We start from the raw sequence: 17,905 nt of genomic DNA, 5'->3' as shown, positions 1-17,905 counted from the left end.
AACATTCGTATACTGTATGGATGTTCAACACGAGTTTTGCACTGAAAGAAGAGGTTGTAGAAGCCACCTCCATCCACAACTTTCAAGTCAGATACGACAAGAATTTCGAACGTCAGAATAGTAAAAATATATGGAAGAGATACAACAAGGCTGGAAGGCGGGGCATAAGGAGCTAGACCTCACTGCCTCCTAGTCACTGAGAGGTAAGTACTGATAGGTACACACACACACCAAGTAAATGTAAAATAATGAAACTAGGCGGTGGAAACAGGAGGCCAGTCACTGGATACCGAATGGGAGATGAAGTCCTTCATGAAACGGACAGAGAGAAAGATCTAGGAGTTGATATCACACCAAACCTGTCCCCTGATGCCCACATCAGAACAGCCTTCAGAAACCTGAGTAAGGAATCCTTAAGAACGTGTATACCACATATGTAAGACCAATCCTGGAGTATGCGGCCCCAGCATGGAGCCCGTACCTTGTCAAGCACAAGACGAAGCTGGAAAAAGTTCACAGGTATACCATTAGGCAAGTCCCAGAACTAAGAGGCATGAGCTATTAGGAAAGGCTGCCTGAACTGCACCTCACGCCGCTGGAAGACAGAAGAGCTCAGCGAGACATGACCACCACATACAAAATTCTCAAGGGAATTGACAGGAATTGAACTGACACAAGGATGTACACGGGTGGTACACACACAAGGGGACACAAGTGGAAGCTGAGTACGCAAATGAGCCACAGAGACAATAGAAAGAACTTTTTCAGTGTCAGAGTAGATAGTAAATGGAATGCACTAGGAAGTGTTGTGGTGGAGGTTGACTCCATACACAGTTTCACATGTAGATATGACAGAGCCCAATAGGCTCAGGAATCTGTACACCAGTTGATTGACACTTGAGAGGCGGGACCAAAGAGCCAGAGCTCAACCCCCGCAAGCACAACTAGGTGAGTACAAACTCTCTCTCACGCTACTGAGATCAATCCAGCGTGGGCAGGAATCACAAGGCACGGAGAGGCACAGTGCCATTTACAGTGGGAGGAGAAGCTCAGTGCCAATTACAGATTAAGTGCCAATTACAACCCCCGGACCAAACTTTCCTCGCGATTATTTCTTAAGCACAGGTGTGTGGTGTGAATGACAGGTGTCGAACGCCTGTTCTGCCAATTATGTAATAAAAGCATGACAGTCAGGCAATTGTTGGTGTCACGCAGCTGTAGTGGTGTCAAGGGGGGGGGATGGGCGGGGGGAGGGGGGGGGAGGGGCGGGGGGAGGGGGGGGGGGGAGGGGGGGGGAGGGTTGGCGGGAAGGGGAAGAGATTTTATAGGACAAATCTAACATCCCCCCTCCATCCAGTACCAATCCACCACCCCCCCCCCTCCCCAGTACCAAACCACCACCCCCCCTCCCCAGTACCAAACCACCACCCCCCTCCCCCAGTACCAAACTACCCCTTCCCTCCCCAGTACCAAACCACCACCCCCCCTCCCCAGTACCAAACCACCACCCCTCCGCCCCAGTACCACACCCCCCCCCCCTTCCGCCCCAGTACCACACCCCCCCCCCCCCCCGCCCCAGTACCAAACCATCCCCCCCCCGCCCCAGTACCACACCACGACCCCCTCCTCCCCAGTACCAAACCACCACACCCCCCTCCCAAGTACTAAACCCCCACCCCCCTCCCCAGTACCAACCAACCCCCTACCCCAGTACCAACCCCCCATTCCCCAGTACCAAGCAGCTGACACACTGTCTTTCACAGTATCGACAATACTCCCCCGGGGCTGCTTGAGTGAGGCTGTGTCAGAGGTAATCACTCACAATGTCATTGTCAGTGTTGACTTAGTAAGAGTACCCGACCCTCTGCCTCCCACAACGTCTGATTACCTGCGCGACAAGTTTTTGCACAAAATGCAATATTGCTTTTACAAATATTATATATATAGCCCGTAGGCTGTATAGCCCAAGAGGATAGTCCGTAGGCTGTATAGCCCAAGAGGATAGCCCGTAGGCTGTATAGCCCAAGAGGATAGTCCGTAGAGCAACTTACTGAGCCACAATAAAGCGGGACACCAAACTGTCCCGCTTTATTGTGGCTCAGTAAGTTGCTCAGGACACGTCTGCTGTCTAACGGGAATTTCAGGCCTTGCCCGGGGTGCCACTTTGGCATGAAGGTGTTAGGTGATTCACCTCCCAATCACAAATTGCTAACTACCATACCTCGGATAACAACATTTCATCCACCTGAACTATAGGAGCCTCCAAACGCAGACCGCAAAAGCAGAGCCCGGAGCGCGACCTACTGAGTCCCCGGCACCTCCAATAGAGACGGAACTCAGAGACAACTCTGCTGTTCAACTGGGACTTTAGGCCTTCTCACCGGTGTTACTTTGGCAAGCAATAACCAGGACGTGGATCATCCAACACCTTCATGCCACAGTGGCACCTCAGGGAAGGCCTAAAATTTTAGTTGGATAGCATGGCTCTGCTGTGTTGGATTGGTGCCTCTGGGACCCTTTATAGCGGTGGGGCTCCGGCCGAGGGAGGAAGGTGAGACAAACTAGAGGCGAGGCTCCGGACGTGGGAGGAAAGTGAAACAAACTAGCGGCGAGGCTCCGGACGTGGGAGGAAAGTGAAACAAACTAGCGGCGAGGCTCCGGCCGAGGGAGGAAGGTGAGACAAACTAGCGGCGAGGCTCCGGACGAGGGAGGAAAGTGAGACAAACTAGCGGCGAGGCTCCGGACGAGGGAGGAAAGTGAGACAAACTAGCGGCGAGGCTCCGGCCGAGGGAGGAAAGTGAGACAAACTAGCGGCGAGGCTCCGGACGAGGGAGGAAAGTGAGACAAACTAGCGGCGAGGCTCCGGCCGAGGGAGGAAAGTGAGACAAACTAGCGGCGAGGCTCCGGACGAGGGAGGAAAGTGAGACAAACTAGCGGCGAGGCTCCGGACGAGGGAGGAAGGTGAGACAAACTAGCGGCGAGGCTCCGGCCGAGAACAAAAATATGAGGCGTAGCGGTGACAGAGGTTGGGGCACTATTATGCAGTGTGGAGTTGTTAGTGCGACATAAACACGGCCACCACCAAGGGGTCCTGACACTCCTCCTCCTGACCCTGCCATTAACCTGTCACTCAACACGCTTAATAAAACTTCCTGTCACTAGGGGTGCCACTTTTAATCCAATTTATGTGCCATTCACACTCACGAAATGTCACTCGCAAACTAACGCAAGGAAAAAAAGGATCTTAATTCGAAGAGCAACGAGTTTAAATCATCACAAAAATGGCCGGCATGCTTTTTATGCAGCTGTTGAGGCCATAACCGAATATAATTCATTATACAGATTAAACGTGTATATTTTAATAGGAAAAATCCGGATACTTGGCGGTTTAACGCTCGCAGAAGCTGAGTCTTGCAACCTTCAACTGGATTGATCAGGGTCATGTAGCGACTGTTGTAGCGTCAAGGGTCATGTAGCGACTGTTGTAGCGTCATGGGTCATGTAGCGACTGTTGTAGCGTCATGGGTCATGTAGCGACTGTTGTAGCGTCATGGGTCATGTAGCGACTGTTGTAGCGTCAAGGGTCATGTAGCGACTGTTGTAGCGTCAAGGGTCATGTAGCGACTGTTGTAGCGTCATGGGTCATGTAGCGACTGTTGTAGCGTCATGGGTCATGTAGCGACTGTTGTAGCGTCATGGGTCATGTAGCGACTGTTGCAGCGTCATGGGTCATGTAGCGACTGTTGTAGCGTCATGGGTCATGTAGCGACTGTTGTAGCGTCATGGGTCATGGAACGACTGTTGTAGCGTCATGGGTCATGTAGCGACTGTTGCAGCGTCATGGGTCATGTAGCAACTGTTGTAGCGTCAAGGGTCATGTAGCGACTGTTGTAGCGTCATGGGTCATGTAGCGACTGTTGTAGCGTCATGGGTCATGTAGCGACTGTTGCAGCGTCATGGGTCATGTAGCAACTGTTGTAGCGTCAAGGGTCATGTAGCGACTGTTGTAGCGTCATGGGTCATGTAGCGACTGTTGCAGCGTCATGGGTCATATAGCGACTGTTGTAGCGTCATGGGTCATGTAGCGACTGTTGTAGCGTCATGGGTCATGTAGCGACTGTTGTAGCGTCATGGATCATGGAGCGACTGTTGCAGCGTCATGGGTGATATAGCGACTGTTGTAGCGTCAAGGGTCATGTAGCGACTGTTGTAGCGTCATGGGTCATGTAGCGACTGTTGTAGCGTCATGGGTCATGTAGCGACTGTTGTAGCGTCATGGGTCATGTAGCGACTGTTGTAGCGTCAAGGGTCATGTAGCGACTGTTGTAGCGTCATGGGTCATGTAGCGACTGTTGTAGCGTCATGGGTCATGTAGCGACTGTTGTAGCGTCATGGGTCATGTAGCGACTGTTGTAGCGTCATGGGTCATGTAGCGACTGTTGTAGCGTCATGGGTCATGTAGCGACTGTTGTAGCGTCATGGGTCATGTAGCGACTGTTGTAGCGTCATGGGTCATGTAGCGACTGTTGTAGCGTCAAGGGTCATGTAGCGACTGTTGTAGCGTCAAGGGTCATGTAGCGACTGTTGTAGCGTCATGGGTCATGTAGCGACTGTTGTAGCGTCATGGGTCATGTAGCGACTGTTGTAGCGTCAAGGGTCATGTAGCGACTGTTGTAGCGTCAAGGGTCATGTAGCGACTGTTGTAGCGTCATGGGTCATGTAGCGACTGTTTTAGCGTCAAGGGTCATGTAGCGACTGTTGTAGCGTCATGGGTCATGTAGCGACTGTTTTAGCGTCATGGGTCATGTAGCGACTGTTGAAGCGTCATGGGTCATGTAGCGACTGTTGTAGCGTCAAGGGTCATGTAGCGACTGTTGTAGCGTCATGGGTCATGTAGCGACTGTTGTAGCGTCATGGGTCATGTAGCGACTGTTGTAGCGTCAAGGGTCATGTAGCGACTGTTGTAGCGTCATGTAGCGACTGTTGTAGCGTCAAGGGTCATGTAGCGACTGTTGTAGCGTCAAGGGTCATGTAGCGACTGTTGTAGCGTCATGGGTCATGTAGCGACTGTTGTAGCGTCAAGGGTCATGTAGCGACTGTTGTAGCGTCATGTAGCGACTGTTGTAGCGTCAAGGGTCATGTAGCGACTGTTGTAGCGTCAAGGGTCATGTAGCGACTGTTGTAGCGTCAAGGGTCATGTAGCGACTGTTGTAGCGTCAAGGGTCATGTAGCGACTGTTGTAGCGTCAAGGGTCATGTAGCGACTGTTGTAGCGTCAAGGGTCACCTTCAAGTTATAATCTCTGAAAAATAACATTAACATTAGCTCTGAAATGTAAAATTTTAACCTCTCGTTTATAAGTTAAAATTCATTCAATTTGTATAAACTTTAATATAAATTCCTTCGCTCTTAAAAAAGTCAATATATATTATGGTTTTATTTAACCAGTTTAACTAGTTTTTTGTACTGTTTTAAATCATTATAAAAGACCCAGTATCCTGGTATGATATGGTGGCTTGTTAATCATTCTTCCAGTGTTATAGGGGTAACGAGAATTTCAAAATTACGTTTCTTTAATACACACATTTAATATAACTTTGAAATATGTAATTATTACTCAATATATAGATACTTTTATACATCATATTTCTTTAACAAGATGTTGAGTTGGTGATGGATTATGTATAATAAATTATTGTACTTATACACTTGTACGTGTGTATTTGTGTATATATGTACTTGTAATTAATCATGAATACCCTGGAAGCGGTCTTCACTATTTCTGGGTACCCGCTTGTGTATATCATACGTTCAACGAGTCGTGTGTGTGTGTGTGTGTGTGTGTGTGTGTGTGTGTGTGTGTGTATGTGTGTGTGTGTGTGTGTGTGTGTGTGTGTGTGTGTGTGTATGTGTGTGTGTGTGTGTGTGTGTGTATGTGTGTGTGTGTGTGTGTGTGTGTGTGTGTGTGTGTGTATGTGTGTGTGTGTGTGTGTGTGTGTGTGTGTGTGTGTGTGTGTGTGTGTGTGTAATACTTTTTTGTCACGTCTGTGTATGCTCTTCTGTCAAATCTGTGTATGCGATAATCCCCCCCCCCCCCTTGACATTCCAGTGTATGCCACACTATCATACAACAAAGAGCAACTCGCCCGCGGTGTATATCGTCACCATCTCTCATCAGCGCTGTTTCCTGTTGCATACACAAAACTGTTCAATTATAGCACATGTTATTTTCACAGTGTATAAATCTGTCGTTTTCCATTTGGCCAAATGACAAACTTTTTTTAACCGTTGCATAAATATAAAATCAGATCTTAGACCTAACACACACACACACACACACACATATATATATATTTATACATATATATATATATATATATATATATATATATATATATATATATATATATATATATATATATATATATATATATATATATATATATATATATATCAGAAATTCCTTAATAATATTATTATCCCAAGAGGTACAACTACTATCTCACTAATTTTTTTTAGTAATTATATTCTATGGTGCAGGTCTGCTACGTCGTCATACTCTCAGTCATATCCAATATATTCTTACAGTCCTTCTGATATTTGTAGCAAAGATCTGGCGAGTCAGCAGGAGTGAGCACCTGTATAGAGAAACAAGACTTACGGTGCCATAAGGTCTGGCAGATGTCAAGGAGTGGCCATAAGGTCTGGCAGGAGAGGTCAAGGAGTGGCCATAAGCCCTGGCAGGAGAGGTCAAGGAGTGGCCATAAGGCCTGGCAGGAGAGGTCAAGGAGTGGCCATAAGCCCTGGCAGGAGAGGTCAAGAAGTGGCCATAAGCCCTGGCAGGAGAGGTCAAGGAGTGGCCATAAGCCCTGGCAGGAGAGGTCAAGGAGTGGCCATAATCCCTGGCAGGAGAGGTCAAGAAGTGGCCATAAGGCCTGGCAGATGTCAAGGAGTGGCCATAAGACCTGGCAGGAGAGGTCAAGAAGTGGCCATAAGGCCTGGCAGGAGAGGTCAAGGAGTGGCCATAAGCCCTGGCAGGAGAGGTCAAGAAGTGGCCATAAGCCCTGGCAGGAGAGGTCAAGAAGTGGCCATAAGCCCTGGCAAGAGAGGTCAAGGAGTGGCCATAATCCCTGGCAAGAGAGGTCAAGGAGTGGCCATAATCCCTGGCAAGAGAGGTCAAGGAGTGGCCATAATCCCTGGCAAGAGAGGTCAAGGAGTGGCCATAAGCCCTGGCAGGAGAGGTCAAGGAGTGGCCATAATCCCTGGCAAGAGAGGTCAAGGAGGGGCCATAATCCCTGGCAAGAGAGGTCAAGGAGTGGCCATAAGCCCTGGCAGGAGAGGTCAAGGAGTGGCCATAAGCCCTGGCAGGAGAGGTCAAGGAGTGGCCATAAGCCCTGGCAAGAGAGGTCAAGGAGTGGCCATAAGCCCTGGCAGGAGAGGTCAAGGAGTGGCCATAAGCCCTGGCAAGAGAGGTCAAGGAGTGGCCATAAGACCTGGCAGGAGAGGTCAAGGAGTGGTCATAAGCCCTGGCAGGAGAGGCCAAGGAGTGGCCATAAGCCCTGGCAGGAGAGGTCAAGGAGTAGCCATAATCCCTGGCAGGAGAGGTCAAGGAGTCGCCATAAGCCCTGGCAGGAGAGGTCAAGGAGTAGCCATAATCCCTGGCAGGAGAGGTCAAGGAGTCGCCATAAGCCCTGGCAGGAGAGGTCAAGGAGTGGCCATAATCCCTGGCAAGAGAGGTCAAGGGGTGGCCATAAGACCTGGCAGGAGAGGTCAAGGAGTGGCCATAAGACCTGGCAGGAGAGGTCAAGGAGTGGCCATAAGCCCTGGCAGGAGAGGTCAAGGAGTGGCCATAAGCCCTGGCAGGAGAGGTCAAGGAGTGGCCATAAGCCCTGGCAAGAGAGGTCAAGGGGTGGCCATAAGCCCTGGCAAGAGAGGTCAAGGGGTGCGTGGCAGGAGACCTAAGATTCGTCTTGACTATTTCTTCCATACACAGTTCAGCTTGCCAGGGTCAGTGTGTCTCAGGTAAGAGTACACAACACCTGCCTCACTCACTCTTAATTAAATAACTGTTCATTCCCTCAGTATGACATTCCCTCAGTATGACATTCCCTCAGCATGACATTCCCTCAGTATGACATTCCCTCAGTATGACATTCCCTCAGTATGACATTCCCTCAGCATGACATTCCCTCAGTATGACATTCCCTCAGTATGACATTCCCTCAGCATGACATTCCCTCAGTATGACATTCCCTCAGCATGACATTCCCTCAGTATGACATTCCCTCAGTATGACATTCCCTCAGCATGACATTCCCTCAGCATGACATTCCCTCAGTATGACATTCCCTCAGTATGACATTCCCTCAGCATGACATTCCCTCAGTATGACATTCCCTCAGTATGACATTCCCTCAGCATAACATTCCCTCAGCATGACATTCCCTCAGCATGACATTCCCTCAGCATGACATTCCTCAGCTTGACATTCCCTCAGCATGACATTCCCTCAGCATGACATTCCCTCAGCATGACATTCCCTCAGCATGACATTCCTTCAGCATGACATTCCCTCAGTATGACATTCCCTCAGTATGACATTCCCCCAGCATGACATTCCCTCAGCATGACATTCCCTCAGCATGACATTCCTCAGCTTGACATTCCCTCAGCATGACATTCCCTCAGCATGACATTCCCTCAGCATGACATTCCCTCAGCATGACATTCCTTCAGCATGACATTCCCTCAGTATGACATTCCCTCAGTATGACATTCCCCCAGCATGACATTCCCTCAGTATGACATTCCCCCAGCATGACATTCCCTCAGCATGACATTCCCTCAGCATGACATTCCCTCAGCTTGACATTCCCTCAGCATGACATTCCCTCAGCATGACATTCCCTCAGCATGACATTCCTCAGCTTGACATTCCCTCAGCATGACATTCCCTCAGCATGACATTCCCTCAGCATGACATTCCCTCAGCATGACATTCCTTCAGCATGACATTCCCTCAGTATGACATTCCCTCAGTATGACATTCCCCCAGCATGACATTCCCTCAGTATGACATTCCCCCAGCATGACATTCCCTCAGCATGACATTCCCTCAGCATGACATTCCCTCAGCTTGACATTCCCTCAGCATGACATTCCCTCAGCATGACATTCCCTCAGCATGACATTCCTCAGCTTGACATTCCCTCAGCATGACATTCCCTCAGCATGACATTCCCTCAGCATGACATTCCCTCAGCATGACATTCCTTCAGCATGACATTCCCTCAGTATGACATTCCCTCAGTATGACATTCCCCCAGCATGACATTCCCTCAGCATGACATTCCCTCAGCATGACATTCCTCAGCTTGACATTCCCTCAGCATGACATTCCCTCAGCATGACATTCCTTCAGCTTGACATTCCCTCAGTATGACATTCCCTCAGCATGACATTCCCTCAGAATGACATTCCCTCAGTATGACATTCCCTCAGCATGATGGCATGACAAACGTTGACAGGCGGGATGTTTGAGGAGACAATATGACCCAGATGCTTGCCGGAACACTTGACAGGACTCTCAGGGTGACAGGACTCTCAGGGTGACAGGACTCTCAGGGTGACAGGACTCTCAGGGTGACAGGACTCTCAGGGTGACAGGACTCTCAGGGGTGACAGGACTCTCAGGGGTGACAGGACTCTCAGGGGTGACAGGACTCTCAGGGGTGACAGGACTCTCAGGGTGACAGGACTCTCAGGGTGACAGGACTCTCAGGGGTGACAGGACTCTCTGGGGTGACAGGACTCTCAGGGGTGACAGGACTCTCAGGGGTGACAGGACTCTCAGGGGTGACAGGACTCTCAGGGTGACAGGACTCTCAGCGTGACAGGACTCTCAGGGGTGACAGGACTCTCAGGGGTGACAGGACTCTCAGGGTGACAGGACTCTCAGGGTGACAGGACTCTCAGGGGTGACAGGACTCTCTGGGGTGACAGGACTCTCAGGGGTGACAGGACTCTCAGGGGTGACAGGACTCTCAGGGGTGACAGGACTCTCAGGGTGACAGGACTCTCAGCGTGACAGGACTCTCAGCGTGACAGGACTCTCAGCGTGACAGGACTCTCAGGGTGACAGGACTCTCAGCGTGACAGGACTCTCAGGGTGACAGGACTCTCAGCGTGACAGGACTCTCAGGGTGACAGATACAGTTTCTGATCCGGTTACAGCGAGTCCGGTGAGGTCCCTGCAACACCGGCATATCTGCCACGACTGAACTATGAACCTATGTTCGGCATTATATCTTTCATATATATTTAGCAATATATATCCATAGCATCTTGACTTGGTGACAACTGAACTAGGTCCCCCCCCCCCCAGGATAAGATAAGTTAGTCTTAATTCTTCCCATGCGAAGGGGAAAGCGCCAAGCCATTACGACTAATATAGGACTGGGAAGGGGTCAGGATTAGGATATTGGGATGGGACGGAGGGAAAGGAATGGTGCCCAACTTCCCATGTGAAAGGTAATGAAAAAAGCAACACTATTGAAAATATATGAAACAAAAACATTCGTAAACAAGGTAAGAAGAGGAGGAGGAGGAGAAGGAGGAAGAGGAGGAGGAGGAGGAGGAGGAGGAGGAGGAGGAGGAGGAGGAGGAGGAGGAGGAGGAGGAGGAGCGACAATCAACTTAATTCATCCTAAGGCGTCTACTCGAATTTCAGCCGAGAGGAGGCACTTCCTGGACCATTAATGCGGAGGCTTGAAGACAGGCTGCGGCAAGGTCCGCTTAACACAACCAGCTGTCAATGTATTCTCCTGTTACCTGCGGCCAACAGGGGCTCGCCCTGCCAGCATCTCACCCGCTACTTACAGCCCCACGACCCCCACCTTCCTAACCATATACCTCCTCCCAGCCTTCTTCTACCACCTCTACATCTCTTTTTATTCTCATAATCCAATTTCATATCATGTCATTTTCAATTACACAATCTTTATCCAATTGGTTCCACATAAAGACCAATTCTACTATTCTGATCCATTGTGGACCACGTGATTGTTCAATGGTGCTCTCTTGATCCAATGTGTTCCAAATGAACACAAATTACACTATCCGGATCCAATTTGGACCAATTAAACTCCATGTGAATTCATTGAGCCCAACCTGTATTACCCTGATATATCTAGTTTACTTCACTCCTTCTGATGATGTATTAATATACGAAAGTACTTAAGGAAATTCCTGTTTCAATTTTCCTCCGTGGTCTGACACTGTCACATTTTTAATCACGTGTCTATTTTCGTGATTTACACACATCTAGTTTACTATTTATAGTTACTAACTCACAAGTGCAACCCAGTTGATTAGATATTGATGTGTCAGCCTGTGAGTGGAAGCTGCCACCGAGGATCCTAGCGCCGAAGGGTCCATACTAGAGCTACATAGTGTCTCCTCCTCCCACGGACGGTTTAGACTGGGGTCGAACCCTGAACGCTAATGGATCATGTAGATGAAAGTCGAACTGCAGAGGGTAACGCTGACCTTCTACAGAGGGTAACGGTGACCTTCTACACAGGGTAACGGTGACCTTCTACACAGGGTAACGGTGACCTTCTACAGAGGGGTAACGCTGACCTACTACAGAGAGTAACGCTGACCTACTACAGAGAGTAACGCTGACCTACAGAGAGTAACGCTGACCTTCTACAGAGGCTAACGGTGACCTTCTACAGAGAGTAACGCTGACCTTCTACAGAGGGTAACGGTGACCTTCTACACAGGGTAACGCTGACCTTCTACAGAGGGTAACGGTGACCTTCTACAGAGAGTAACGCTGACCTTCTACAGAGGGTAACGGTGACCTTCTACACAGGGTAACGCTGACCTTCTACAGAGGGTAACGGTGACCTTCTACAGAGGGGTAACGCTGACCTTCTTCAGAGAGTAACGCTGACCTTCTACAGAGGGTAACGGTGACCTTCTACAGAGAGTAACGCTGACCTTCTACAGAGGGTAACGGTGACCTTCTACACAGGGTAACGCTGACCTTCTACAGAGGGTAACGGTGACCTTCTACAGAGGGGTAACGCTTACCTTCTACAGAGGGTAACGCTGACCTTCTACAGAGAGTAACGCTGACCTTCTACAGAGGGTAACGCTGACCATCTAGAGTAACGCTGACCTTCTACAGAGAGTAACGCTGACCTTCTACAGAGAGTAACGCTGACCTTCTACAGAGAGTAACGCTGACCTACTACAGAGAGTAACGCTGACCTACAGAGAGTAACGCTGACCTTCTACAGAGAGTAACGCTGACCTTCTACAGAGGGGTAACGCTGACCTTCTACAGAGAGTAACGCTGACCTTCTACAGAGGGTAACGCTGACCTTCTACAGAGGGGTAACGCTGACCTACTACAGAGAGTAACGCTGACCTTCTACAGAGAGTAACGCTGACCTACAGAGAGTAACGCTGACCTTCTACAGAGAGTAACGCTGACCTTCTACAGAGAGTAACGCTGACCTTCTACAGAGGGTTACGCTGACCTTCTACAGAGGGGTAACGCTGACCTACTACAGAGAGTAACGCTGACCTTCTACAGAGGGTAACGCTGACCTTCTACAGAGAGTAACGCTGACCTTCTACAGAGAGTAACGCTGACCTACTACAGAGAGTAACGCTGACCTTCTACAGAGGGTAACGCTGACCTTCTACAGAGGGGTAACGCTGACCTTCTACAGAGTAACGCTGACCTTCTACAGAGGGTAACGCTGACCTTCTACAGAGGGGTAACGCTGACCTACTACAGAGAGTAACGCTGACCTTCTACAGAGGGTAACGCTGACCTTCTACAGAGGGTAACGCTGACCTTCTACAGAGAGTAACGCTGACCTTCAACAGAGAGTAACGCTGACCTTCTACAGAGGGTAACGCTGACCTTCTACAGAGGGTAACGCTGACCTTCTACAGAGGGGGGGACGGTGGCATTGTGGAGAAGGGTGCCAAAGAGGGCTTCGATACCCCTCCTCCTGAGCATACCATATACTTGTCCCTTCAACTAACCGGCCGGAGCTCTCCACATTTAGCCAGACTGACCACCAATGGCAGATTAATTCCGCCGTGCGGGTCGGCGGGGCGTGGCTGGTAATATTCCACTTGGTTCTTGTGTACACAGCCTGGGGGCACAGCGGCCTCACCTGTCTACACCAGATAACACAGTCTACCTGCGTGGCCCAGTGCCCTTCCTGCCGGCTCAGAGCCTACCACTGTGTCAGAGTGTTCGCCTTTCTGGCACAGTGCCAATGACTGTGACACAGTGCCCAACATTGTGGCATCCTCCCACTTACTACACACCACACCCCCCTTCCCACGGCCCACACACAACCCCCTCCCACGTAAATACCGCAGCCACTAATAGCAATTCATCTGAGGCACTAAAACTGCCGCTATGAACACTGCCAATTGAGCGGAAAATGTGTTGCAACTACTCAGAATGTCAGTCATTGTTGCACCCAGCAACACTCGCCGTATAATGAGGGCAGCAAAACAAGGCGTCACTCACTGTGCAACACAGCGCCAAAATTATCAACATGGCACACTTTCCCATATTGGGGACATATTAATATGTATTGTTAATATGTCCCTAATGAGAACAGCAGATTTTTCAATAGGGGGGATTTAGGATGATGATGTGTACTCATCTAATTGTGCTTGCGGGGGTTGAGCTCTGGCTCTTTGGTCCCGCCTCTCAACCGTCAATCAACTGGTGTACAGATTCCTGAGCCTATTGGGCTCTATCATATCTACATTTGAAACTGTGTATGGAGTCAGCCTCCACCACATCACTTCCTAATGCATTCCATTTACTAACTACTCTGACACTGAAAAAGTTCTTTCTAACGTCTCTGTGGCTCATTTGGGTACTCAGCTTCCACCTGTGTCCCCTTGTTCGCGTCCCACCAGTGTTGAATAGTTCATCCTTGTTTACCCGGTCGATTCCCCTGAGGATTTTGTAGGTTGTGATCATGTCCCCCCTTACTCTTCTGTCTTCCAGTGTCGTGAGGTGCATTTCCCGCAGCCTTTCCTCATAACTCATGCCTCTTAGTTCTGGGACTAGTCTAGTAGCATACCTTTGGACTTTTTCCAGCTTCGTCTTGTGCTTGACAAGGTACGGGCTCCATGCTGGGGCCGCATACTCCAGGATTGGTCTTACATATGTGGTGTACAAGATTCTGAATGATTCCTTACACAGGTTCCTGAACGCCGTTCTGATGTTAGCCAGCCTCGCATATGCCGCAGACGTTATTCTCTTTATGTGGGCTTCAGGAGACAGGTTTGGTGTGATATCAACTCCTAGATCTTTCTCTCTGTCTGTTTCATTAAGTACTTCATCTCCTATTCTGTATCCTGTGCCTGGCCTCCTGTTTCCACTGCCTAGTTTCATTACTTTGCATTTACTCGGGTTGAACTTCAACAGCCATTTGTTGGACCATTCACTCAGTCTATCCAGGTCATCTTGTAGCCTCCTACTATCATCCTCTGTTTCAATCCTCCTCATAATTTTTGCATCGTCGGCAAACATTGAGAGGAACGAATCTATACCCTCTGGGAGATCATTTACATATACCAGAAACAGTATAGGTCCAAGGACTGACCCCTGCGGGACTCCACTTGTGACGTCTCGCCAATCTGAGACCTCACCCCTCACACAGACTCGTTGTCTCCTGTTGCTTAGGTATTCCTCTATCCACCGGAGTACCTTCCCTCTCACTCCAGCCTGCATCTCCAACTTTCGCACTAGCCTCTTGTGTGGTACTGTATCAAAGGCTTTCTGACAATCCAAAAATATGCAGTCTGCCCACCCTTCTCTTTCTTGCCTTATTTTTGTTGCCTGGTCGTAGAATTCAAGTAACCCTGTGAGGCAGGACCTGCCATCCCTGAACCCATGTTGATGCTGTGTTACAAAGTTCCTTCGCTCCAGATGCTCCACTAGTTTTTTTCGCACAATCTTCTCCATCAGCTTGCATGGTATGCAGGTTAGGGACACTGGCCTGTAGTTCAGTGCCTCCTGTCTATCCCCTTTCTTGTGTGTGTGTGTGTGTGTGTGTGTGTGTGTGTGTGTGTGTGTGTGTGTGTGTGAGAGTGTGTGTGTGTGTGTGTGTGTGTGTGTGTGTGTGTGTGTGTGTGTGAGTGTGTGTGTGTGTGTGTGTGTGTGTGTGTGTGTGTGTGTGTGTGTGTGTGTGTGTGTGAGTGTGTGTGTGTGTGTGTGTGTGTGTGAGTGTGTGAGTGTGTGTGTGTGTGTGAGTGTGAGTGTGTGTGTGTGTGTGTGTGTGTGTACTCACCTAGTTGTGCTTGCGGGGGTTGAGCTCTGGCTCTTTGGTCCCGCCTCTCAACTGTCAATCAACTAATATATAGGTTCCTGAGCCTACTGGGCTCTATCATATCTACACTTGAAGATGTGTATGGAGTCAGCTTCCACCACATCACTGCCTAATGCATTCCATTTGTCTACTACTCTGACAATGAAAAAATTCTTTCCAACGTCTCTATGGCTCATTTGGGCACTCAATTTCCACTTGTGTCTCCTAGTGCGTGTGCCCCTTGTGGTAAAAAGCCTGTCTTTATCTACCCTATCAATTCCTCTGAGAATCTTGTATGTGGTGATCATGTCCCGTCTAGCTCTTCTGAGTCCCAGTGACGTGAGGTTTAATTCCCGTAGCCTCTCCTCGTAGCTCATACCTCTGAGCCCGGGTACTAGTCTGGTGGCAAACCTTTGAACCTTTTCCAGTTTAGTCGTATCCTTGACTAGATATGGACTCCATGATGGAGCCGCATACTCCAGTGTGTGTGCGTGTGTGTGTGTGTGTGTGTGTGTGTGTGTGTGTGTGTGTGTGTGTGTGTGTGTGTGTGTGTGTGTGTGTGTGTGTGTGTGAAGTTGCAACCTTTAATTTTTTAATTATTCCCATATTTGCTCCTCTTCCGTTGTGTCCGTCAGTCATTTTCTAGTTCTGATCGGTCAGTGGGTTTTTACCCTCGCATGTTATTTTTTGTGTCTCTGCATGTCTATATTTTGCTTGTGTTCCTGTCTGTCTGTCTATCAATCTGTCAACGAGTGTGTGTGTGTGTGTTCGATAGATAGATAGATAGATAGATAGATAGATAGATAGATAGATAGATAGATAGATAGATAGATAGATAGAGGGAACGTTTTGTGTAGTGGTGTAAGAAGCGATACAAATGCCGTCTGTCCAAGCAGTTAACGAGGAGGTGCCAAAGATGCTTGGACAGACCTCATGACTACTCCACAACCTGACTACAGGAGTTCCGGGTATATAAGATCAGTTACAGGTCTCATCTAACACCTGTTTGTCCAGAAACAGGTGTTAGATGACAGAAAAACGACCAAGGCCATAATTCATTTAGCATTTACGTGTCCACTTGACGAAACATTTACATCTGTCTTAAATCATGGCGGCTTTGTTTACGTTTATTAAACAGTTTATGAGCTCCGAAGCGTTACGAGGTTGTTTACAACAGTAACAACCTTGCTTGGGTTGTGAAGTTACAATGTTCGTTCTTACGAGCATTGTAACAACAGAAAACCAACAGAAAACGGGACATCACGTCAAATTCGCGGATCGTTACCATACACATTAACGAGCGAGATATAGCTGTAGATTCATAATGGTGCCCAACCACTTGGGCTGGACGGTAGAGCGACGGTCTCGTTTCATGCAGGTCGGCGTTCAATTCCCGACCGTCCAAGTGGTTGGGCACCATTCCTTCCCCCCGTCCCATCCCAAAATCCTTATCCTGACCCCTTCCCAGTGCTACATAGTCGTAATGGCTTGGCGCTTTCCCTCTGATAGTTCCCTTCCCTTCCCTTTCTTCCCATTTCCCAAAAGCTACATCACACCAATACGAGGCAATTCGATATACAAGGATGGCAGACACGAGAACCACTTACAAGAACTCTAATAAGGTATAATTCCGAATATGTTACGCTGCGTACGTGAGACAAAGCCTTGAGTATGCAGCAACGGTATGGATACCCTATACCTTGTAACGCCAATATATGAGTATGCCTCTGTGTACGTCTATAGCCCAGTAACGACCACATGTGTACGTCTATAGCCCAGTACCGACCACATGTGTACGTCTATAGCCCAGTACCGACCACATGTGTACGTCTGTAGCAAAGTAACGACCACATGTGAACGTCTGTAGCCCAGTACCGACCACATGTGTACGTCTGTAGCCCAGTACCGACCACATGTGTACGCCTGTAGCCCAGTAACGACCACATGTGTACGTCTGTAGCCCAGTAACGACCACATGTGTACGTCTGTAGCCCAGTAACGACCACATGTGTACGTCTATAGCCCAGTAACGACCACATGTGTACGTCTATAGCCCAGTAACGACCACATGTGAACGGCTATAGCCCAGTAACGACCACATGTGAACGGCTATAGCCCAGTAACGACCACATGTGAACGTCTGTAGCCCAGTAACGACCACATGTGAACGGCTATAGCCCAGTAACGACCACATGTGAACGGCTATAGCCCAGTAACGACCACATGTGTACGTCTATAGCCCAGTAACGACCACATGTGTACGTCTATAGCCCAGTAACGACCACATGTGAACGTCTGTAGCCCAGTAACGACCACATGTGAACGTCTGTAGCCCAGTAACGACCACATGTGTACGTCTGTAGCCCAGTAACGACCACATGTGTACGTCTATAGCCCAGTACCGACCACATGTGAACGTCTGTAGCCCAGTAACGACCACATGTGTACGTCTATAGCCCAGTAACGACCACATGTGTACGTCAATAGCCCAGTAACGACCACATGTGTACGTCTATAGCCCAGTAACGACCACATGTGTAC

General features: G+C 49.0%; 2 protein-coding genes across 2 annotated transcripts in view; one reads left to right on the top strand and one right to left on the bottom strand.

The window, feature by feature from the left end:
- The window catches only part of LOC138372801 (germ cell nuclear acidic protein-like), a 28,920-nt gene extending 25,487 nt beyond the window's left edge, over nucleotides 1–3,433 (top strand). Inside the window, exon 6 of the mRNA XM_069338456.1 lies at nucleotides 3,366–3,433. Within this exon, the coding sequence (XP_069194557.1) occupies nucleotides 3,366–3,433 (68 nt within the window). The remainder of the gene's footprint in view (nucleotides 1–3,365) is intronic.
- Nucleotides 3,434–6,564: 3,131 nt separating this feature from the next.
- LOC123758096 (microtubule-associated protein 6-like) lies at nucleotides 6,565–7,986 on the bottom strand. Its single transcript, XM_045742283.1, has one exon. It carries the CDS (start codon nucleotides 7,984–7,986, stop codon nucleotides 6,565–6,567), a length of 1,422 nt encoding a protein of 473 aa, XP_045598239.1.
- Between the last annotated feature and the right edge of the window lie 9,919 nt (nucleotides 7,987–17,905).

Source organism: Procambarus clarkii, chromosome 40 (genome assembly GCF_040958095.1).
Source record: "Procambarus clarkii isolate CNS0578487 chromosome 40, FALCON_Pclarkii_2.0, whole genome shotgun sequence".
Taxonomy (NCBI): Eukaryota; Metazoa; Arthropoda; class Malacostraca; order Decapoda; family Cambaridae; genus Procambarus; species Procambarus clarkii.
Note: the sequence above shows the minus strand (reverse complement) of the source record. Positions and strands in the feature narration are given on the sequence as shown.

Excerpts from the sequence above, each read along its gene's own strand:
- LOC123758096 (XM_045742283.1), bottom strand. The coding sequence starts at position 7,986 with ATGGAAGAAATAGTCAAGACGAATCTTAGGTCTCCTGCCACGCACCCC.